At 41.1% G+C, this 25698-nt stretch overlaps 1 protein-coding gene across 4 annotated transcripts in view; it reads right to left on the bottom strand.

The window, feature by feature from the left end:
- sema3fa (sema domain, immunoglobulin domain (Ig), short basic domain, secreted, (semaphorin) 3Fa) overlaps nucleotides 1-25698 on the bottom strand; it is a 59043-nt gene that overhangs the window by 21400 nt on the left and 11945 nt on the right. For all 4 annotated transcript variants that reach the window (XM_034692898.1, XM_034692913.1, XM_034692906.1 and 1 more), the window contains exons 3-4: nucleotides 1244-1404; nucleotides 1094-1156 (exon numbers count right to left, since the gene is read on the bottom strand). In XM_034692898.1, coding sequence (XP_034548789.1) covers nucleotides 1094-1156; nucleotides 1244-1404 — 224 coding nt within the window. The remainder of the gene's footprint in view (nucleotides 1-1093; nucleotides 1157-1243; nucleotides 1405-25698) is intronic.

The raw sequence follows: 25698 nt of genomic DNA, 5'->3' as shown, positions 1-25698 counted from the left end.
CACGCATAAATGAACATTCCAGTTGGATAAACAGCAGCCCGCACTCTCTACCAGCAGGGGAGAGCGGGGTTATTAGCCGGCTCCTCATCACTCTGTCTGTGCTCACCGCTCCTGTCTGTCCTCCACCCTTACATGGGGGTGATGAGGGTGTATGTGTGTGTTTCGGTGGGGTCAGCATGTGTGAACAAAATCAAAAGAGAAGGTTTTTATATGAATTTCAATGATGAGTTTCCTCGTGGGCGGGCGGTGGCGGTGTTTGAATGTCTGCATCGTATTTACACTTCAGACGGCCCAGTAGCTCCGGTGACTAATTTATTTTCACTGTCAGTCTAGACAACAAAGGACAAAAATAATTAGTGTGCAAAATGAAAAATTTGATTATGCTAAAAAATAGAGATATCCATGACATGTATCAGGTATGTTCATGAATATGTTTTCAGCTCTCAATGAAGACGACTGAATGTTTTGAACGTTCCAGCTTCCTGCTGCAGCTTAATTGGTGGCAGCTGTACGCAATCAGCAATCAAGGATGCAGAGACAGTAAATAAGAGCTTCACAGCAAGTACCACATTGGAAAGAGCTTTAAAATGTCCTCCGCTGACCCAAGTGCCAGATCCAAAGTGATGCCAAAAGACACAGCAAAAACACACACATGAATTTCTCTAGGGAAAGTCCTCCAGTAAAATTATGCTCAAATGTGCAGCAGGTCACTCAAGACTAAATGTTATTATCATTTAGTAAATTCCTTTTTTTTGCTTTGCAGTACTTGGTCTTGATTATTGATCATTTTCTTCAAAGAGCTGAAACCTGAAGATTTAAATATTAAGGGGGTCAGCAGCAGGGGACTTGAAGTAAAAGCTGTGCTCATGGTTTTATGATTGATCAATATTTCTGTTTTTTTTAGCCTGGCTGATTAAAGGCACGGTGAGGAGTTTTCGGCTTTTTTCAAAGCAGTGAGTTTACAATGATTTCAAATACTTATTTCTGAGGAAATGACAAGAAGGATGATCAATAAGGACTGAAATGATCAATACATTTTCAAATTATTGAAAATAATTTGACTGATTCAGGATATATCATTATGTATACTCACATTGGTGTCTTTCCCCGATAGCACACATTCAGTCTTCCTCTGGGGGACAACAGGCCAGTGGATCTGTCAGGGAGAGATCAACAAAGCTGGTTAGCTGTAAACTTGTCTGGAGCTCATCCAGAACAATTGTTTGTGTGGGACTCTTCTTACAATCAGTGGCTCCTTGTTGATGTCGTGCAGATCCAGAGAGAGGATGTAATCCTTGCTGCCCACGTACATGCGGTCGTGGTCTTCGTCCATGCGAAGGATCCGATAGTCGGTTGAGTTCAGCAAAAAGGAGAAGTGATGAGCAGTGCCAGTGGACTTCAACTCTACAGAGAGACATAAAGAGTGGAGAAATAATAAGCTTTGAAAAAACTGCTGGAGAAACACAAATCAAAGACATGGTCACAAGAGGTATAGGCTGCTTGTTTTTGGCCCAGAAGTGGCCTTAGGTTTGCCAAAATTCTTTCATTCTTTCTTCTCTAGAGGCGACCTCTATATCTACCTGACAAATCTCATGGAAACTCACAAACTAACTCAGAGCTGAAACAGAGCTGCCTAAAACTGCAGTTCCTTGAATGGTCACTTGAGGCTGGCTCCAAAAGCGAGTCATTCCCCCTAGACCCTAATGTTAAAAGATTCAATTTCACAGCAGAGTTATGTTTACAGCTTGGAACAAAATTGTCTTTCTCTACAGTTTCTAAACCCTTTGTTTAGCTGTATTTTGCCTTAAAATATACATAATTATAGACTAGGAGACTGGTGATTATGGAGAGAGAATTCCCCTTAGTTAATCCAAATTATTGAAAGTTTGGAAGTTTATATATATTTCTTACCTTCTGCTTTTATATTTTAATTTATATTTTAGCTCTAATTAGCTTCTGTGTCTGTGTTTTATACTACACAGTCCATTTACCCTTCTCATATGCGTATAAGCGAGTTATGAATCAGCTGTCAGCAAACTGTAATAGTGAGCATCCAACCCCTGTCTGCTCTACAGCTCTAGCCTCTATCCAGAATACAATCAGACTCCCCTCTAGAAACAAGATGGTGTCACCAAAATACACCAAAAACTTGAGGATGAATAGCAGTTAGAAGACCATCAGGTGACACAATGATTCCTTTTCACTTTTTAATACAGTCTGCGTTACACTGTCACTGACATAATGCCAATACTGATGTTATAATAGTGCAAATGATATGCTAAGCTTGCCAAAAGACTTCATTAAAATTAATTTACATAGACTGTTAGATATATTTCTTCACCAGCAGTAAAATACAATCCATCATGAAGACTATAAGTAGGCTGAAACTGTTTGAATATGACAAGCTTGAATGGGAGGCACACAGAACATCTCACAAAAGTCAAAGCTGAGTGGTAACAGAAACAGAAGTTTCTAAAGCCCTATTATGACGAGTCAGACCGTGGTTTCCACTCTGCTTTTTGTATTGAAATCAAGCTATAAAGAAGAGGTCAGCCCTCCCAATGATCTGTTTTTGTGAATTCTCTGATTTAACTGCAGCAGTGAAGACACTCCCACGCTTACTGTCACATTATATCATTCATAACATAGCAACACCCTTCCCTTTGTATCTCTGTTAAAACTATTTTGAAATAAAACTTCTCTCAGATGGCTCACATACTGCTCTGGGCAAATCACTGCACTGTGTGTGTGTGTGTGTGTGTGTGTGTGTGTGTGTGTGTGTGTGTGTGTGTGTGTGTGTGTGTGTGTGTGTGTGTGTGTGTGTGTGTGTGTGTGTGTGTGTGTGTGTGTGTGTAAGTTTAAGTTACACTAGGGGTGTGAGGGAAGATAAGTGGAGATCTGGTGTACGGAAAGCAGCTTTTTCTCCCGGTCCTCTCATTACCTCCCAAGCTGTTAGAGAATCTGATAGGACGTCTCTCTCTTAGAATTACTTTCTTTCAAACTACGCTTGGGAAAGTGGAGCTTGAGAAAGCTGAGCCTGCACTTGTGCTTTTCAATTTGCAGAGAAAACTAGAGGACCAGATAGAGGACCTGTTCATGTTCCACTTCAATGGGACCAGACAAACGCCTCTACTGTTCTCCTCAGCCTAGTCTGAGATCCACTGAAGACGAGGAAGACTCCCTACAACAGCTTTTCTTCACAAGGAGGAAGAAGAATAATGTTTTTTTACTTAAAAGATGTTCTCCACCTGCACAAGACATCTTCAACAACTGACACAAATCCTCTTTCAGAAAGCCTCTCAGCTGCTGGTGAACTGAGCCCCTTCAGGAACTGTGAAAATGCTGCTGTCACGCTGCAGTATAACAGCACGCAGTGGGCTGGATGAGGTAGTAAATAGGAGAAGACATGGCTGTCACCCATGCAATTCCCATAAGTTTTCTTAGAATACATATGCTCTAAAACGGGTCCTTACTCTCATGGAATCACAGGAGGCGTATGTGTTTATGGACTTTCAATGGAAACCTATTATGCTAATAAGACTATATGGTTTTTCCACAAAACTAAAGAACTAAAGAGCTATTTATGAAAGTCAATATTTTTTTATTATATGTCATTAAATTTTAAATGTTTTTGTTTTTAGGTTTACTATTTTGCTTCTATGTATTTATTGACGGATTGGACAGAGGACAGAGAAGAAAAGTGGGAAGAGAGAGTGGGGAATGACTTCACTAAGGGCCGTACGAAATAGACAAACCCCTGGCCGCCTGCTTCAGAGGCTGTGGCCTCTGTACATAGGGCCTGCAATTTCACCACTAAGCCAGACTGGCGCCCTGAATTGAACATGAATTTAAATATTTCTTGGAGAACAGTTTGGCAGCAAAACCCCATCAATGTATTCAAATTTTGTAGTTAACTTCTTTTATAGTGATTTTCTCTTTCATTTGAGGAGTCTGCCATGCAGTATTCATATTGCCTACTTCTGAATTAAAACAGTGTTTGCAATATTGTTTATCATTTTATCTCAACAATATTAACCTCACTGTGATCTCTTTGTGAACATTTTTTTCATTTCAATGTCATTTTGATTGGCGATAAAGTAAATCATCTAGACTGCATCTATGAAACAACACGTGATAATTGTTTGACAGCAGACTGTGGTTTTTTCAATGTTGCAGTAACTCGTCACAGTGAGTTGTTATGGGAGTGGCTTCGCAATCAAGCTACTTTTAACGCCTCCTGCAACATGTAGCTGAACCACAATCTACCTGCATCATGAGCAACATAAAACAGATTGCAGTTGCCTGAGGCATGATGATTATCTATTTCTCACCCTATAAAAAGTGACTTTGTCTGGTTGCATTGTAGACAGACAGATGAGTTTTTATTCTGTTGCTTCTAATTAGCTGTTCATGAAAAGGTGAAAAAAAAAAGTAAAGCAAAAGAAAGTAATAAACTAAACAGAACTGGAATTGTATTTTGTTTTCAACCATGAGACCCAGCCTTCGATCAGAGTATATGAATAAGAACAGCTAACTAGGACAAGAGCAGGTGTTGACAGCAACATGATGATGAATTACAGGAACGCTTGAGGTCCTATGTTAAGCATCTATGCTCTTTTAAAAACAGTACACAGTAACATTACTTTCTCCATTCTTTCTCCATAAACAACCCGTCTCTTTTTCTATCCTTGTCCTCTTGTCCTCTAGCCAACCACACGCTCCAGCAGGCCCAGCGATACCAGAGCTTCAGGGACACCAGACGTCACCAGCTGACATCCCACATTTATCACCTCTGCGCTCAGATTCACACTCAGACGCATCTGAATGGAAGCCTGCAGGTGGTGACTGGCTGTCACAAGTCCGCCAGCGGTAACAGACATACAGATGAGACAGGACAGGATAGGCAGACAGACAGATAACCTACAATGTTAAAAATTACATTCATCAAAACACATTATCAGTGAACAGTAACTGACTTCAGTCTGCAAACAGCCTGTCATTCGTATCCTTATCTTCTTATCTCTTTTATCCAGGATGACTGGATCACTATTCATCACTGCTTGAGCGGACCTTGTTTCATCCAGAACCCCCCCCCCCCCCCCCCCCCCCCCCCCCCCCCCCCCCTGAAATATCAAAACCTACAGGGGCGGATTCAGATCATTGGCCAGGGGTGGCCTGGGCACCCCTGACATCAGATTGGCCACCCCAGGTGCCACCATAACATGTAACTTTTTTTGGTTATTACTTGTCTGGTAATAGCCTTGCAAAAGGTGGGACTCATGTTGAAATCAACTACTTGGACGATGTTGCAACAGGCTGCCATTTGCCTTTCTTGCAATTTAATGTGACACATTTTCTTTTTAGAACTTAAAATGTTGTAGTGTCATGAGTGTCTTTTAAGACATTTTTTTTTATAAAGTTAAAATAATGTATGCATGAATTTAACATTTTTAGATAATTAAATGTTCGTAATCAAAGCTGATATGATAAGTGGAGACAGGATATTGATGTATGTGCAGTCAAACACTCATACCACCTCTGCATAGGTGAGTGCCCTATTTGAGTCACCCAAGACAAAAATAAGTTTGAATCCACCCCTCAAAAAACCAGGAGTAAGCGAGATCCAAAGTAAACTTGGTAGTCCAGCTGAGTGTTAAAAAAACATAGTGGTATAGATTTCTATATGAGGAGATCATTTTGCATCTTAAAAAACTATAGAAATCAGTTTCCAAAGCACTTTCCAATAAAAACAATCATCTAGTTCCAGAACATTTACTTCTTGAAAAGCATATACATTTAATAATCAATCTTATCCATATTGTGGTTACGAAAACTTTTAATCACTCAGCAACCATACAACAACACATGAATTTGCGTCACTGAGAGACCACTGACACATAATGAAACATATGTTTGGCTGCGTTTGTTGAAAGTGATATGAAAGAGTAAGAAAACTTCTCATGGAGGTCTGCATATTCCTAATCACTAATTGTAGTGTACTTGTAATCTAAGAAGACAGGCTTGGCTGCTGTAAACTAACAGTCAGTGGGTGATACATGCATGTACATGCTTAGCCTCATCATAACCCTGTACTTACAGAACACAAAACTGCATTATAGGAGATCATTATTTATGAGACATAATGGAAGGAATCATAACTTTACAAGGACTGCTTGTTATTTACGAGAATTTCTTTACATCCACAGAAGACGGGACTCCTTCCAGAGCACATTTAAGACTTTTAAAAGACTCAATGTCACTCCAGGTGAAAAAGGAAAGACTTATCAAAGTTAAACTGTATTCATCTTGCCATTTCAACATAAAAATGAAGAGGCAATCTTTCACTCAGGAGGAATATTACCTCTTTGCGAGTTGAAACACATTTATGTGGACATAATGCCTGTGGCGTGCTGAGATAAGGAGTAAGGTATGATAACAGTTCACCTCAAAGCGCTCGCACTCCCTATTGTCAGCACAAATTCATCAGAGACATTCCTGTGTGTTACAGCTCAGCCCAAATTACCCTCACCTCTGAAGCCAAGAAAAATGTTACAAAGAAAAACACCCAGAGAAGCCTTGACATTGTGTCAAATGGTTGAGTTTATAACCAGCTGGTAAATTCAGTAATGATGGGGTATAAGTGTGTGACTGAAGAAGCCGCAAGACCTGGTGTGTATCACCCAGTTTTCAAGCAAGGTCTGTGTAATAATCATGACCAGACACACAGGCAAGTTATCTTTTCCTTTAAGAGTGCACATGTGGAATTGTCTTCAGTTTATAAAGGATCCTTTTTAAAAAAAAATAAAACCCAATCTGTTGCAATGATCGGCCCAGGACATCTGCTGGTAAACTGAGCCTGTAGCCTGTCCACCTGTTGATGGGATCTCTTTGCGCTGTGGTCACTCTCCTCTATTCTGCAGCCAAGGTATGTGAGCCTCCCTGCAAAGCCTGTGTGGTTCTCTGGGGTCATCCTAAAAGGGACGCAAGGGACCTCTGGTTTGTGTTTGTCAGGGGGGTATCGAAAGACACAACTTCCAGACACCGCTGCACTTCTTTTCAGGCAACTATATCAGCCTTGCAGATCTCCCCCTATTTCCCGCCAGGGTGCGTGTTTGTGTGCGTGTTTCTGTGTGTTTCTGTGAAAGAAAAAGGGGGGTCTGAGGAACCAGGCAGCAGAAAATCCCACATACCTGCCCAGGCATCCCTGGCATGTTGTCAGAGTTCCCTGATCTGCTCTTGTTCAGGTACCTATAAAGTAAAGGTGTGGTTACACCTTGCTGCAGCTTGTCTGCAGTCATGCGGGACACCCCTTGTGGATTTACTTTATCAAATAACGGACACACTAAGCTTAAGTATCAGATGTGCCCTCCACAGAGTAAACCAGCATGATACTACAATTTAAACTATCTTCACAGGTGAGCACATACACCAGTGGTGAGTGTCAGTAACAGAGGTAACATGACGTGGTAATATCACTGCTAATGATATAACAATGGTGGATGGTTGCATCAATTAAGTTCGTAAATGTATTTAAATATTTGTGCACATTTTTCTTTTCTTTATTGTTTTTGCAAAGATTTAGGTTATAAGATCAATACCGCTCTGTACTTTAGGATGGGTCTAAGGCTAGGAGGTCATTAGTTCAGTGTTGCACCAAATAAAGGGACAGCCATATTCCTAGATTCATCAACAGGAAAAAATATACATATAGCTACCGATACCTTAAAACTCACAATTCACTTGGTGCAAATTGGTGTATAGTCTTTGTTTACCCACTAAACAAATGGATGAGTCCAAATGAGTTAGTGATGATTTTTAAGGGGAGGGGGCACTGCGCCTAGAAACTTTCAATCTACTGAAATAAGTAGATCCACACTGTGTAAAAGTAGTTTTTAGAGTTTCTGGGAGTTTTTTTTTACTTTGGAAAAGAGACAAGTAGCTCTCCCTGCTCCTCATCAAACTAAGCTAGGCTAATAGCTTCTGGACTCTAGCACTATACTTCACATCAAAGACATAAGAATTCATCTATTCATGAAATCTTGGGGGGAAAAGTCAATAATCAGATTCTCCAAAATTGTAAGTACAACTTTAATTACAATCACAAACTTTCCCCTGACAGTATCCAAGTAGTTGACTGGAGGTAGCAGAATAAAGAACTCACATTTAGTTTTCTCTGTTGAGCGTTCACATAAGTCAATCTGAAAGACAATGATCAACCTTTTTGGAGTTTGAGGACTCCTGTTAATCTTTGTCATTGAGAGCTCCTGTGAGGAGTTTCTAAGTGTTCATGAAATTGACTGAAATTATTACTGTTGCCACTAAATGAGCTACAAAAGGAAATTATTATTATTATTTTTTAAATCTATGATGTCTGTGAAGGAAATTTTAATACCTGAAACTACTGCGGCTGGGTAGGTGTCAGGCAAAATGATTAGCAGCACACTGCAGAGAGAGCCTTTGTTTATATTTTCCAAAGCAAAGATTCAAAATGAGTGATAGATTGAACTGTTCCAAAAAGTAGTATTTTTTTTTTTTTTTAAAACCACCCTAAAAATATACAGGACAAAAATATTGAAGAGATTGGAGGTAAAGCTTCCTCCATAGGGGACGCCAAACATAACACACAAATACAAATTGTGTGTGTCTACTGAATGTCTGAGGCCAGTGTATCTTTGTAAGTGTTTATGAACAGGACAGAGAGGTCATTGCAGATTTCAGAGTGGCTGAACAGCAGTGGGGGGCCTTATCAGTCGAACCTGTCGCAGCTTTGTGTTTGCCCGCGTTCAACACCTCATAATCAGTCTCTCAGCACCCACAGGGGGCGAGGACTATTGCCTCAGAACACATGTCACTGGAACTGATTGCTGCTTACCTGTGCCTGTCAAGGACAAATAATTGGCACCAGATTATGTCTTATCTTCGTGCTTCCGGATGCTGCCACTCAGATGCTCTTCACGCTCTTCTGCCACTGAAACACTTTGTATGCGTATATGTGTGTGTGTGTGTGTGTGTGCACATAGAGACAGAAGTAGAGCCTTCTGATCCTCAGATCAAATCAGAGACACCTGTCTCCCACTGCACAAATCAAAAGCAGAGAAAGATTGATTTAAGTAGTGAGTAGTGAGTTCACTTCCTGAGTGGAAACGAGAGATTACAATGAATCTATTTCTGCTGTTTCGGATGACAAGAAAGGTTAATTAAAGCACGAGGGACTAGTCGTGTATCTCTTGTTGAGCAGACAGGAAAGGTCATGTAGTTTCTGTATTCCACCGTCTCTGGCCTACACACTTCATTAAGTCCATGTTGGACTGTACATGTAGTCAGAAGATGACTTACATGCAAAGTTTAAAAATATATTTAATTTCCTTACTAGTGCAACTCTTACACCCACTACTCTTAATAAATAATTTTGAATGAGCAATGTTTTATTTTGTAGGCTGAAAAACTACACTCATTGGAGTTCATGGTTTCTCGATTTGCCTTTGGGAAAAACCCAGAAAAAGAAAACAGAGGAGCATGACAACAAAAAGCCTGCCTGCATTTCCCCCAACACACACTGCTGCAGACAGCTGTCCTAAACAGACCTGCAGGGCCACATGTGAAAGGTTAAAGGACAAGAGGGGTCTGAGGTGAAAGCTCATCGTGGCCTCCTTACACACTTTCGGCATAATCAGGATTATCTGTGTGGAGGTCAGACTGGGTGCCTGCTCTGAGCAGGGTCAGGACAGAGCCGGGTGGTCATGATGATACTGGGTGGGATGGTTGAAGGAGAAAAAAGGGAGGATGCAATGATTTTAATATGCACCTTCTGAAAAGATCGCTGGAATGGGGGAGAACAAATCTTGATATTGATACCTTAAATTAAGAACTGGCAAATACTGAGCATCCATACAAGTATGGTACCATGACCTTTTAAGGCAGTATTTGAGCCTGATACCACTACAGGTATCTGTACTGGAACAACTCTGATTCAAGCTGCAGCAATTCAAAAAAGTTACATATAATTCTGTTTCTACAGAAAGTAGCAAAAAGCATTTCGTCTTGTTTCAGAATCAGGTTTTCTGCATCTGATTGTAGATATTGCGTTGCATTGAAAGAGCAAACAGTGAGTTCTACTTCATGTTCTACAGATGAAAAAAAAAACAGAGTTGCAAAGACAAATGACAAATCTTTGCTCATGCTGAGCTGTAAATATTATGAAGCTCTGCCCTTCAGGAGATCAGTGTGCAGCTCTGTCTGAACCCTCCTCTACTGCTAATCTCTGGGTTTTAGAAAACAGGAAAAACACGGGTTGGCTCTTTACTTAGTTTACAAAATGCTCTATTCTGAGTTGTGACTGTCTGGGCCTGTGGCTGTCCATTGTATGCACAAGGGTTTGTCTGTGTGTGTGTGTATGTGTGTGTGTGTGTGTGTGTGTGTGTGTGTGTGTGTGTGTGTGTGTGTGTGTGTGTGTGTGTGTGTGTGTGTGGTGGGGTGGGGTGGGGTGGAGTGGGGGGGGGGGGGGGGGTGGGGTGGGGGTGGGGGGGGGGGGATTGGGATCGTGCAGATGCTGTGAGCTGCTGTAATGATGATGAAGCTGTGTTTGTTGTTGTAGCTGTGCTGTCGTTGGCAGAGAGCTGGTCGTCGGGGCGGCGGCGTTGTTCGGTGGTGACAACACAGGTTACAGGGATTATGGAACGGGCTGAATAATGAGACAGAGCCAGTGTGAATGAGTGAAAAATCCTCCTCTCCCTCGCTGACCTCTGACCCCACACTCAGAACAAATACTCTCCCGTTCTGTCAGCTGAACACACACACAGATGCACAATGCTGTCTCAGGAGAGTCTGTTCATTCTTCCTTATGGATTTCTCCTAAGCTTCTTTTTGATTGGTGGAGTTAATTTAAATAATTCCTGAGCCAAGATGTGGATAAACCCGTTCTCTTCCAGCTGATTTAAACCAGAACTGAACCGAAAGTAATTTTAAGATCGCCCTCTTGCTTCCTAGAATATCAAGGTCATGGCCACTGTGATGCTAGCTGGGGGCAATAAGAGGAGGGGTAAATAGGAGGTAAATTTGGAGAGACCATTAGAAGCAAGTGTTGACTCACAATCCACTGGGGACAACAGCCACCTCTACCCTCTCTGGGTGGTTCCACTCTCCAGTCTAGCACTGAGAATCCAACAAATTCCCTGTGGTCATTTTTCACCCACAACAGCAAATGGTGTGGTAGAGGAGTGAGAATGAGGGGGAGGAGTCCCAAGGGGAGAGAAGCCTGACAGAGAACCTAAGAACTTTCATTTATCAAAACAGGCAGGAGAGAGCCATGGAAACTCTGAGTCGAACTTTGCCGGAGCTCCACTGCACAGCCAAAACAGAGACGCTGAGATCGCCTCTACTACTGCTGGAGGAGCAGAAACACAGCTCATAAAAAGCTCTCAAAGGCTCTACAATGTGTATTCTAATCATGACTTGGATGAAGGACAAAACACTCTGACTGTGTGCCCAGAAACACAAAAACATTGACCGAGATCCTGGCTGCCAGCTTAGGTAGAGTACAGGAGTGGGAAGAAAGAGACATTTTCAAAGTTATGTTTAACCCTGAAAAAGATTGAGCCAGACATAGTTGGTAGTTGACATTTCCAAATTCCTAATAGAAAATTTGCAACTAGCCACATTTAAGAAGCTACGTGATGCCTTTTGGCTATATGTATGGGTCAGAATGGCATAATCTCCAAGACCTTCTTTTTTTTTTTCAGAGTGTCCCTTCTCACTTGGTAGATATCGCTCAGAGATGAATGGATTTATGACCAAAATGTTGTGAAATGAATGCATAAGGCATGTGCTGGTAGGCCAGGTGCAACAGCTAAGATGAATCTTGCTAGCATCAATTGCAAACAATAGTGGATGGAACTGTTGTTATCTAACAGCCTTTTGGAAGGATCTGCGGCCTGGCAGCACTGGTTTAAACTAGAGACTGGAAAATCTCAACTCCCTAATTAGATTTTGGTCCAGTGGCTCTGGGGAAGAGGGGCTACTGTACTGTGTCAATGTCCTTCCAGAAAATGACCCCAAACAGCCATAGGAATTATGACTCCTGTCTGTCTGGAGTGAAGCAGGAAAGGTATTTTTTAAGACATTATTACAAAGTCTAAAAGTCTGCAGAGTTTGAGGCTGTCAAGGACGATGGACAGGTCAAGTAATTGCAAGACCAAGCTATCTTGTCCTGTTAACCATCTTGTCAAGTGTGGTTTTGAAGTCTGATCGCCCCATTATAATGCGTAGACTATGTCTCAACATGCTGTGAATGACTGGATCTGGTGTTGTGACCCATGAGTTTATAATTATGCAGTGCGGTGAGGAGGGAGATGTTATATAACGATAATCTGCGAGTTAATAACACAGATCTTTTGTCTGTTTTTTCACAGTGAGAACAGACTTGAGTCTGCAGTGTAGTTCTTATATTTCACCGATAATCCACAGAACTGCGTGCGGAACATCAAGCTGTGTTCAAAGTTTTATATCATGTCAATGAAAATGAAGATGAAAAGATGAAAATCTCTATGGTCCCAATGGAAACACAGTTGGGGAAACATAAAACAAGACTTGACTGTACTCTTCTGTGTTAGGGTTCAATCCCCCAAACAAAACCACCATTTAAAACAATACTGACACGTACAGTTATGGCCAAAGCTCTCTTATATTAAACAGACCAAAACATTTTCCTTCTTTTAGTCATCTCAACCAACTGTTCACTTGGATGATGTTACAGCAGGCGAAAACACTGCTTTCTGTACTGTAAAAAAATAAAGCTGATTAATCTCTCAGTGCGGAGTGATGAGGAAACAAACATCTGAATATCATTTATCACTTTCCTATCCTGCATCAACCTCCTCAGATTGTTTAAGCTTTTCCACCAGCCTTGTACATCATCCAGAACACTGTATGGATTTTTTTAAAGAGATGTTATCATGCATAAAGCTCCAAAAAATATAGCACCCCTGTCCCAATCTTAAATCTCCTTCTCCATGCCTGCTTAATGTAGTTTTGATTTAACACCTAGCTTCCTCTGACACCTTTCCTTTTCCTTAGCTTGTCTGATCCTGCCAGCATGCACTAGCTCCTGTCTGCATACCAAACCTTTGAGATAACACTCGCTCTTTTCTTTATAATCCAGCATACTGCAGTTGGAAGAAGGCAGAAGGTGATAGGGGAAATGTGTGCATGATGAGAGCAGTGATGATGTATTTCTCTATGAATGTCAGACTTGTGCTTCACCTAATAAAAATATCAAGCTCAAGCATGAAGACAGACTCAAACACATGTCGCTACTTAGGAGACATGTCAAATGAGATTCAACGGTAACGCTCGAGCACAAATGTTGGGCAAGTTTAGAGCAACTCTTTTTTTTAAAGTGGACTTGTACTAATGCATTTTCATCAGCTGGTGTGCATCATGGCAGAAGAGTTTAGGAGCATGTAACAAGATGGCATATCCAAACACAACTGCTTATTTTAACGCACAATTGGAAACAGCCTGCTGCAGCCTTTGGATTGGTTGTAATGGAAAATTTGGTATCCTTTGTTTGATGCAGCACATTTTTCAGGACATGACTCTTTTACGGCGCATGATATGAGATTGTCACTAAGGAGTTTGTGATGCGCATATGAACCTTCCCTTTTGTCCAAAACTACAAACCAGGGAATCTTGTGGAGCTCCAAGGCCACCATCCTCTGAGGAGTTATCATAATACAAATCACTAATGGGCCAGTGCCAGAAGCCCATCTGGCTCTGCAAGCCTGACATAATACTGCTCACCCTGCTGCTGCACACATCCACTTGACCCCACATTGCTGCAAAACAAAAGTAGGGTCACCCCCGACCAGGTACGTGTAAGGGCAGGTCCTGGGTGGAGCCTCGTGCGCTAATACCACATGACAGCCAAGGGACAACCGGATAATGCTCCACAATTAGGCGGCTGGTTGTTTAGCTGCGTGGCATGGTCCTCAGATGGGGTTTTGGAGTCCAGGCCTGCAGAGAGGACCTGCTCATTTGTCTGACAGGTTTTGTTCTCAGTCAACAGAGAGTGGGAGTTTTGCCACAAAGACTGAGAGAGGCATGCATAACCATGAGATATCAATGTCCTCCTTAAGCCAGCTGAAATCACCTCCAAGATTAAATATCTTTCTAACCATATCTCCTTAAGTGAACTATCACATTATGGTTCTTGAAGCAGTAAACCGTTGATCCAGTCAAGAGGTTTTGCAAGGAATGGTGATGTAGATCCAACACTTTAAGAGTATCTCAGCACCTATTCAATGGGTTGGCTCAAAAGATCCAGGGTTCCCTGAGGATGAATACTTGTGACTTATGATGGAATACGACCATTATATGTCATATTCAATTATTTCACATTTCCTGTTTTTGTTTTAAGGGAAATTCCAAGCAATTTCATTGAGATTCATTGTCCCTTAAAGGGAGTAAGTTTAACTTCAGTGGTCTTTCCACTATTCTTCTAGCACAATTGTTAACTTAAAATATCCATTAACTTTGATAACATGACTATCAGCCACCAAAAAGCAAAATTGTGTTTACTTAATACTGATATTTCACTGAAGAGGTGGATCACAGTGCAACAAGCACATTCAGGAAGGTGAGTTTATTAGCTTTCTCTGCAAAAAAATACAAGCTGAATAGGGTCTGCAAAACAAATAATGACTGCATCATGGAATCCAGAGCTTTTTTTGTTTGTTTATTGCACTGTTGCCTTCTGCTGTTTCCAGATAGCAATGTGCCAACAACTCAGCAGAAGGGCCAGAAACCAACAAATGGATCACAGAGTTGCTGGGTAAACAATGTCAAATTGGTTTGCTGAGCGTGGTTAACATTAGCAGAGCTAGCACCACCAGCCTTCAGTGCTCCTTGCAGGTTTGTGTCCACATGACTGTGTTGGCTTCAGATTTCTTTGGTTGAGTTGTTGGTTGGTTGTTCAGCCAACTGGTTGAGTTAGCTACCAATGAAACTACCAATGACATATGTGTTGCTCTTGATGATGCTTACCATGTATGACAGGGCCCTTAGTCTTGTTGCTCTATACAGTACATCTTCACACTCACTGTTTTACTAAAAAGATAGCCAATAAAACACAAAGACTCAGTTTGCTCACTGTCTCAACAAACCCTGGCTGATTGACACTTTCATGAATGTAAAAGGTCAAGATTTTTCAAAACAAACTCCCTATAGAGAGGATCTTTGCCAAAAGATCAAACACAACATTCCTCTGGTAATCTATTCCATTAGCGGCCGACCCTGCACTGGAGAACTAAAAGATCAATATGGTTTCGACCTCAGCAGATCATTCTGAAGGTAATTACATTCGTAGCAAAAACTCTGCTTTTCCAGCCTCTTAAGCTCTACAACCACAAGCTTGGTTAAGACAAATACACAGCCAGCAGCATAGTCTGTTGATTTTTTAGAATATTTTCAAACAAAAAAAACACAGATATTCCCAGGCAAGTTATTACAGGTAACTTCTGAGCTGTTATTACTTGGGGAGCTGCCCAGGAACAATATTATGCTTTCTTCTCATGGCCTTGGAGTGAGGAGCTTAAGGAAAACACATGTGAGATGTTTCTCGCTTGTGTTCCACTCTCCTCAGCCCTCATTCCACAAATATAAATATCATCTAGCACTGAATCCTTTGTATGTTTTAGTCTTTGATAGATGATAAAAAAAATGTCTGGGATGAAAGAATGTTCAAGTAAATTCATATTCATAGCAGAGGAAAGCATCCCACTGCTTCTTTTCATTACAACCATTTTAGTGTCTTTTTAATAGTAGCTGTTTTTATTTTGGTACATTTACAAGCATGGCAAGAGCCTGATATAGCCTCAGACCAGATCCAAACATTGAATGAAACACAGCGGGAAGTTTTGGTGAAAGCTTGGGAAGAAAAGGAGGCAGAGAGACCTACTGGTGAGAACAAGCCGGCTGGATGCTGTGAGTGACAGAGCATCCATGTTAACTTGTCCATGTGCTGTCTGTCTGTCTGTTTGGCATAAATGGGAGCAGAAAAGTGGAGGAAACAAAGTGGGGGATGATGACCGTCAGTCAAGGGCATTCATCTTTTTTCAAAGTGGAAGAGTGGCTGTATGAAGGAGATGATGGTGGTGGGAATGGAGGGAGTTGGAGATCTGAAGTGGGGGGGGGGGGGGGGGGGGGAGATGGCAGAAAGGAATGTAGACAGAGTTACAGAACATTGTTATGGAAATTGTTGGGTTTTGGAACATTTTTAAACTGTGCTGACTGCAAGGAAGAGAGTATACAAACTTCCAAGGACTGCGTGAATCTGAGCCTTCGCAAGATGCCAGTTATGATTTCTAATGCTTTTCAATGCCTTTTCATTTACATCACTTTCATCATGTGCCACCTGTCTTGTTTCTATGTCAAAGGTTCTCCAAGGAGGTGACAATTTGACAAGGTGATAGATGAGCTTATCAGAGGAGTGATGGGAGACGTACATGACAGAAAAAAGCAAACAGGTGTGTTACTGAAGTGTCATCTTACATGGCAGCAGCCATGCAGTTTCGGGGTTATGTTTTTTTAAAGAGACTGAAATTACTACTGATGTCTCTTTATGACCTAAAAAAGCAAATAAGACAATTTTGTCAATATCAGTGATCTATTTATGGTTATTTTATATGCCTGCCACTACTGCCACGGGGTACTGCACACTTCTGAAACAGCTGTTTTTAAATCTTTCACACCAGAGATTAATCATCAGTTGCATATTAGACATTTAAAATAAAGACAGATTCGTTTTTTTTGTCTGAAAACACTACTTAAAGGTGACATATTATGCTCTTTTTCATCAAAATATATTGGTCTAAGAGGTCCCCAAAACATGTCTTTAAAGTTTATGCTCAAAAAAACACGCTGAAATCAGATTTTGGCATGCCTGAAAAACCCTCTTTTTCAGCCCTGCTCAGAACAGGCTGTTTTCTATGTCTGTGCCTTTAAATGAGAATGAGCTCTCTGACCACGCGCCCTCCGGAAGTGGATGTGGCCTCGGCTATCCAGCACGTTGATCTAATGTTTATATGTTGGCTGCTCACAAACCCGCGTTACTTCAACCCTCTGAATTTGATCCAGAATCTGATCCTGACGGAGAGGGGCCTGCAGCAGGACCTTTCTGAAGGATTTGTCATAGATTTAGTGTTTCTTGTTGTTTTATTTGTCAGTATGTCGATGTGTGTCTTGGTACAAAGCTATGAACGTGTAGCTATGTGGCTATGCTAACTAGTCCTAGTACTTTTCCATGAAAAATAAAAATCATCCACTAGATCTTCAAATTTGCAGATGTGGGGAGTATAACCGACCTTTGTGTGTATTAAGACAGCCTATAACTAGCATGCCTCCCTCCTAAGCTCCTTATTAGCACACGTGTGCAGGTAATGAAAAACGGAGGAGGGGTTGAGTTGTATTTTATGCAGTCTATGGGCTGAACAAGCTCCGAGCTCTGACTTCCGTTACAGACCAGATGGCGTTATGACGTTTGTAAAACACTGAAAACTGAAACGGCTCATTTCAGCACACATTTACAGAAAGGTGTAGAAATCAGAAGAAGGGCAGAATGGATTTTTTTCATTTTCGGGGGGTTTGTAGACATGCCAGGGACACATATTTCAGGTAGAGAACCTTTAACACGTCAATTTTGCATGATGTCACCTTTAAACAAGTACAGGAAGAAATCAGCAAAGACACAAGACTTACACTTCATCCACAGAGGGTGCCAAAGAGGTGGAATAACTCAAAGTCCCTCACAGGAGCTTTAAACATCCCTGTAAAGCTCAAGCACTAAATTCAGTATGTGACTAGAGGAATGTTGCGCACGAGGATCACTCCCAGCATGAATGGACTGTTTAAAGTTATGGGGCCTCACAGAAAATAATAACAGGCTGCAACAACCATTTACATTCCAATAGGTCAAAAATGTGCCTTGGAAGCTAATTATATATAAAAAAAAACATTCAAGATGAAACATGTTGGTAGCCATTACAACTTTAATGTATAATGTGAAGTGTCTAGGCCCCACTTTTTCACTCCAGCCTGCAATTAAAGCAAAGCTAGCCAAGGTCAGGCTGAGTGACAGGCTGACAGACCTATAGATTACTGTCTGTCTATGTAATCCAGCACCTTTTTACTCCCCATGCTGACTGACAAACTCACCCCTCCCATTTAAAACAGCAGCGCTTGTTGACTTGGTTGCTTTCATGTTTGATGGACAGATGGGACATCCTACCCAGTGACCCTGGGACCTTTTTCTCACCCGTGACCATAAGGGTCGCTGCTCAGAGCGTGGCTGCTTAAGGGGCAGTAGGGAGATGTTATTTGAATGGTTTGAGTTTGTATTAAATTCATACTAATAAGGGTAAGTTTCCCAAATTAAAGCCTCTGTGAAGAGTTTTAAGCTGGTATTTAACAAAATGAAAATAATACTGAGGTCTTTATATGGCTTAAAAGAGCAAACAAGAACATCAGTGACAACAATGAGGATTTATATATAATAATATCTCATGTTATTAGGATTGCAAGATATAAATACCAGCTTTATAAATTATTTGCTCATAAGAAGAGTATTTTTTTTTTATTGTTTCAATAAAAGAAATTAATCCAATAAAAACTACCAATAAAAGTTGCCTTTGTTTACATATTAACACGTGTATACATTCCAACACAGTAAGAGGTGTAATCAGATATGCAATTACATACAGAGAGGACACTGGGGTGTATGTTTTCATTGTTTAAGAGGAGGGTAGCCCGAATGTGCCTTGAAAAATGTATTGCAAGTATTCCAAAAGGAGGGAAAAAGTTACAATACAATTTTTCCTATTTGCCTGACAAGTCATCATCACAACAAATATGTATGTAAGAAATACAAAGCAGCAGAAGCAGCAGCTAGCATTAGCACCAACAAATGGTAAGTGCCATAATGCCGATTCAACAGAAATTCATGAACTGTAGAAAGTTTCCCTGAGTCAACCCAAAGCTTGACTAATTAATGACTAAATCAATGAATTGACTGTGCTGGATGACTTGCCTATTTCTGAGGTAGAGGACTAAGGATTGCACCAGCTACAGGACAAGATCAGCAAAGAGATCGGAGGTACTGCTTTGTCCACGGGAGAGCACTAAAATCGATGCTTACTCATATTTCGTCACAGGAGACTTAAATTATGTGGTTGAACAAAACATTTTCCAGACAAATGGGTCAAAAGGAGCAAAACTAAGGTTTTTCTTTGACACGAAAAAAAGTATTAGATGCATAAATCATAAAAACACAATGCAAGATATCATATCTGCTCTATACAATCCACAATGCTTCTGCTCCCCATAAAGCCCTAATGTCAATACAACATGGCAATTACTGCACACCAGGCATGAAATGGGCAAATAACACTGGCCCCTATTTTTTACCCACTTGCCAACCGCTAATCAGAAAATGGCTGCAAACTCTCCAGCATGTTATTGTTGGCAGTTGTGCACAGTGAGATTTAGTGTGCACACAAACCGAGGGAGATAAGAAATGTTGAAATGACCTTTCAAGCAGTTAAACAGTTATGATGCAACATATCCAAATTCACAGCGGTAGTATCTCATAACAAGCATTTTTTAAATAATGGGATTCAAAGATTTGTAGCTCTCTGGGTTTGGGATCACACTTTCACTGAAGCTAAACGTCTTATGCTCAAACTTCCAGGTGGAAAAATGCTCAGACTTTTTTTTTCTAATTAGGCAGAGGGACCTGTTTTGATTTGAGAGATAGCAAGATACAGAGAGAGAGAAGTCTGAGAGGAAGTTAAGATTCTTATCAGTTTAGAGGCAACCTGCGTGACAGTCCCTACATCCATCCACACATGGGGTGTTGAAGGAGACACATAGAGGCTAAAAACCCTCTTATCTTACACTGTCATACCTGCTCATAAATCAGTACTGAGCCATCCGCTCTACACTGATAAGGCAACCAAACACAGGCTGGTCCAACATGGAGAGAGACTTTTTTTTATTTAAAAGTGGTTGCTCTCACTCTCTTACACTCCCTTCATGCACCTTTCTTATCTGTTTTTCATTCATCAGATCTAAACAGCAGACACGTTTTTTCCCCCTACTTAGGCCTTGTTTGTTTTGCAGCTTGCCATATTTTTTTCTCTTGTAGACTTTCCAGCAGTCTGGTTGTGATCATCTGAAAAACTAGTGAATCATTTCAAGCATTCACACAAGAAAGAGTTGGTAGAGCCGAGAAATATTCTTTTGATGGTCACGAAAATCAGACCCTGCATTAAAAAAGTGAACGGGACAAGGCTTTTATTTTAGCTTAATCTGCCAGGTTGAATTTCACTGCCTACTTCTGACGACCGTGGTACCAAAAAAGTGTGTCAAGGACAGTCCATCTCATGAAACGAAACAGAAGTTGGATGATGACATTAATGGTAGGCGAACCCAGGAGTTATCTCCACAGCTGCTGCCTTATCTTAATAGTTGATGTCAATTAGTGGATTAATGATGAAAATAGTCTGTGTTTATCCCAAATCTATGATACTCAGCTTGAAATAACATTTGCAAACTGCCACTGCTTGAAACGCATCCAATTTTTGCAGAAACATATTCTGTCTCGTGCCAGAATTTGATTTCAACAACTCATCCAAACCATATGGAACAATGTCAGACCTGTTGGCCCGTTTAACATGAAGCTGGATTAATTATAATGATGCAAAATTAGCTACTAGGAAAGTACCATTCAACAACTCCAAACTTATCCTTACAGTTCAGCACTGTTTATTTATTTGAAACTACAATAACGTCATATATGAAACACTTATTTTAGCTGTAGTTCTTTAAGGGAGATATTCTACTCTATCAATGCACATCTGATGCAGTCACATACTGCTGACTGATACTGGATTCAAAATTATTTCATCTACTAAAAATAATGACACCACATACACAAGAGTACAAAACATGGACACAGATTTCTAGAAAGGCTTTTTGAGCCAAACAACAGTGGTCGTAATGTTAAAAATGCTGACTCGACCTAACTCTTGATCAATCTAGAAACAAAGGAAGAGGTGGAGGTGAGGCAGCCTTTGAGCCTCTTAACAGCTACATTGTGCCCACCTGTCAGTCATCTCAGCCAGATCAACATGCAAATGTATGCATAACTCCTGGTGTTAATATCATCAGAATGGAGGTGTTAGAAATAATAATTCCCCCCCTGTACAGTGTTTATGAATATCCATGCATTTTGCTGTAAACATAGGCATGTTAATATGGGTATTAAACTTTTCTACGCTTTTGAAGCCTGCCTCAAGTGGACACTCAAGGAACTACGTGTTTTTTAATTTAAGACCTGGTTTCATTTTCCCACACCAGGGGTTGCCACTTGCTACACCAGTATGAGTCCATATCAAAAAATGCTAATGTAGGAATCATAGACTGTATAAATAATGGATATAGTGTTCATGACGTCACCCATCTGTTCCTGAGCACTGTTTTGAAGCCAAACCATATTGGAAATGTCTAACTCAACCAGGCAGAGTGTGATGTAAAGGGGCGGAGTTTCAGCCTTTAAGCCAACAGCTATGTGTTCCCGACTGGGAGTCAAGTCAGTCATGTCCTTATTTGGGCAAAAACCCGTAATCTTAATACCTTCTGAACCGTCGCGTTAGAAAAAAATTGACCCACCGTACAGTGTGTGCCAATAGAGAAATTAGCTACGTAGAGCCAAGTTGTTTTTTGAATCAGGCTGTTTAACATGTTTATTAATGCTGCATAGATCGTCTTTTTCCCATTCATGTCTATGTGGTTTCCGGTGTTTCTGCGGCCAGCCTCAAACGGATTCTTGATGAATTAAAGTTTATAACACTTCCGCATGGGCTTCATAGTTTGAGACCGGAGGTTGCCGCTTGGTAGGAATCTAATATACTAATCAGCATAACTTTGAATATGCATCGCTGTGCATTGTTTGCATACAATATTCTTCCCCTCCAAATACAACATGGGTTCTGGACACAGTAATGCTTTTTAACACCACAGCATCTCATTTGCTCATACTGCATTGTAACGGGTTGCGACTAATTAATCATGCAAACATGGTTTAATAGGACAGTGTAATCCAGCCACAGTGATGAAAAGGTAGATTTCACGCTGTGCAGCAATCCTTTATGCCAGTGACATTAGTATAATCAGAAGCCACAGACTAATGAATTCCAAGCTTTTTATACTGCTTAAATGCGATTACACTCGAACAAAGCATCATCTAAGTTGGAGATCTTCCCAATGTCAGAAGACAGTTTTTGTTTCCTCCGTGTGATTCTCAGCTGAGTCGACCACATTAAAACTCGATCTGTCAGCCGTGGAAAAGAGTTAGTCTCTGTGTGTTTGTGCCAGGAGGTACCACTTCCTATGAGCCTTGTGAGGGGGCTGACTGTGGTCTTCCATCATTGTAGTGCAGCGAAGCACATGGCACAGAGGAGCCCATCAATTCATCTAACATGAAATCCTACAGAACATGAAAGCCTGCAGGATCATAGCCAAGCTCTGACTGATGACTGTTTCAGCAGTTGGGCCAAGAGGAGGAAAAAAGTGAGGGAAGAGAACGATGAGAGACGGAGAAAGAGAGAGTGTGAGCAGAGGGAGGAAGAGGATGGAGCGGGATACTTTGAGCGTTAATGCTTTGCCAGTGTTGTCTGCCACTCCCCCCTCCGCTCCCCCAGGGACATGAATGAAGTAAATGAATGATGGACCCAACCCACACAAACGCCCCTCTTCTTTGAGACCGAGCAGTCCATTCACGAGGATGAGTGAGGCGTCGACACCAACAACAACAATAACAACAGCAACATAGGAGGCCCATACTCCTGTTTCTCATTCATACATATGTATGCAGTCACACAGACACACACATATGGCACAGATACTATGGACAACACGGCCAACATACCATGAGGGACACCTAGAGAGGGTTCCTGAGAACAGGGCTAGCTAACAAAGCATTGAGGCAAAGAGGCGTGAACAGAGCCCAGCATGGAAGAGAGAAAAAAACTTGGCATCTTGTCAATGCAACGGCTACAATGATCAGGGATGAGAGGCTGTCTCCTCCCATCCACAATCAGTACATTATCAGGGAGCCCATCAGTGCATGAACCCAGAAAACAAGGCCTGGAAGCCTCATGTTCCACCACACTCGGCCTTTCCTCCTCCCTTTGGCTCGTCTCTGTTGTTCTTCCAGGACGAGAGGAGTTCAGGGGGGTTCTCGCCCACACAGAGGGGGATCTCACTCATGAGGTCTGACCTTCAAACTCAGGCATTACTCGCCCGAAGCCACAGCGGCTAATGGAACACAGGGAATACAAATCCGATTGAAGTGAGATCAATCTGACAAGGAGGGCTTTGCTATTTACCAAGCGTTTACATCTCAAACCTTGAAGGTGGGCTTTGTAATGATGTTAGCATCTGACTGAGGCTCAGTTTTCAGCAATTATGCATCCTACAGAGAGACTATATGTTGAGAGTATGAAAGATGGTGAGGGCTGAAGCCAACAGATGAAATACAGCTCTGACAGGAGCAGGAGGAATGTTCCGGCTTTTAAAAAAATTTAATAGTGAGACAGCACAACTGCAGCCTCCCACAGGATCACGGTCAGGCTGAACCACAGGACTAATTTCTCCTTTAATCACAATGACAGATACCTGGTCTCTATTCAACACTCACTGTATACACCAAGATGCTGATGGACTGTTAGTCTGAATATCCCACACCTGAATAATTACAGAAGGCTGTGGATGTCTGAGGTTGCCCAGTCTCTGCCTATAACAACTTTGACCTTTCATTAAAATTTGCCCAACTGGCACAGTCAATAATTCTGCATACATGGTTTTGAATTAAGTCTTTCTCAATGAGTTGATGTATGATATAGAACCCGCTTTGGGCTTTAGCTTAACTGGTGCACTGTGCCAAAATACTTACAACACTCCCCCTTATATGATCCATACAGCATTACAACGTTTCTCCTGAGGAATCATGTTTGTCATGCATGATATGGAATAGCCTTTAGACTTAATGTAACATAAATCCCTCTGCAGCTATATCAGGCACTCAGAGAAACCATTCCTAATGCCAAAAAAGAAAGAGAGTGAGTCTGTTTGGGGTGGCAGGGGCAATGAGTGCTAAACAAAGCAAAATCTGCAACCATCAAACCATCAAACCCTTTGTTAAAGTCCGGTAAGAAAATTAAGCTAGATAAAATGTTGTTTTTATATAATCAGCATCACAAAAACAGTTTTATTGGCAAGGTATGTGCACATATACAAGACATTTCCCTCCAGTTTACCTTTGCTCTAAATGTGCATCGACTCATAGCAGAACAGTCCAAGCAGTAACCAACTGAGGTAAACCATATCCACGAACACTCAAACGCTGCTAATGGAAACAAGCACACAATTTGTCTGCAGAATGTTTTTGTGCACCCACTCCTCTCCTCCTTCAAAATCTTAGATCCCTCCATCCATTCATCCCTGCTCTGGCTGAGATACCTAACCTGACACTGATGCCCCGTAGTCCATTAGCCCGCTCAGAGCCTCTTGTGAGTCTGCTCTATCAGTCCCTTCCTAGTTCCCTCCACTCACTCGCTCCATCTTCCTGACAGCCCTCTCTTCGACTCTTGCCCTCATTATCTAGGTCTCCCTGTCTCCTTCTCTACCTCCCCTCCTCCTGGAGGAACTCCCCAAGTTCAACATGTCAGTATGTGTCCACAGGGAGGACAACAAGTCTGTGGTCTGTCATCTTGAATTCAGATAACATTACTGTGATGGGGCTGCAGAAAATTCCCTCAGACACTCAATACCAACAATAGCTCATCTGATATGACTCTCAGCTCCAGCATATCTCCTGTAATGTAACATCACTCCCTCTTCTTCAGACACACCTGTTAACAATGATAAGACAGAGAAACAATAGTCTTTTCTCAGAGCCGGGGCTCTAAAGTACATTCTATTCCATTCTATTCTATTCTACATCCAACAGCAGATCCCTGTCGAGCTTAGTTTTTTTTTATCAATTCATTCATTAAATCAAATGATTTTTGTTAATGAAGAAAACACAGTGCAAAATATGTCAAAATATAGATATTTTTTTATGACGATGGTCAAAAAACACTGTTGTTTACCATTGTATGAAAGTATCAAAATAAGTAATAAATTGCAGAATTTTAAAGGTTTTGACCAGCATATGTTTGTGCTTTGGCTTGATAAATAAGACTAAATTTAAAAATAAATAAACTGGCTTGATATAAAACTTTGCGATACAATACATCCACTGAAAGTTAGTGACCAACTTACCAACAAACCAGCTAATCACCTCTTCTAAATCTGGTCACCGTTTCTGTCTTAATGTAAAATTCTGTGTAGAAGAAGCATTTTTAATTTTTTACATTTAAGAAGCACACTGCAGCTACCAATACAACAGTACGCTGGTATGAAATTAAATTAGGTTTTTTAATGTGTTGGGGTATTTTTAACCTGATGATGTATGCTCAAAGAAACAGTGACTGCTTCTTTAGGACCATGCATTTAAAGAAAAATGTGGTACACTATTGAGTGAATCAACCTCAAGGAGACTCGATTTAAAAACTCCTCAATTTAAAACAAGAGGTGATCAACAAT

The sequence above is a fragment of the Notolabrus celidotus genome, chromosome 1, assembly GCF_009762535.1.
Source record: "Notolabrus celidotus isolate fNotCel1 chromosome 1, fNotCel1.pri, whole genome shotgun sequence".
Taxonomy (NCBI): Eukaryota; Metazoa; Chordata; class Actinopteri; order Labriformes; family Labridae; genus Notolabrus; species Notolabrus celidotus.
The sequence above is the reverse complement of the archived record's forward strand: the minus strand, read 5'-3'. Positions and strand labels throughout refer to the sequence as shown.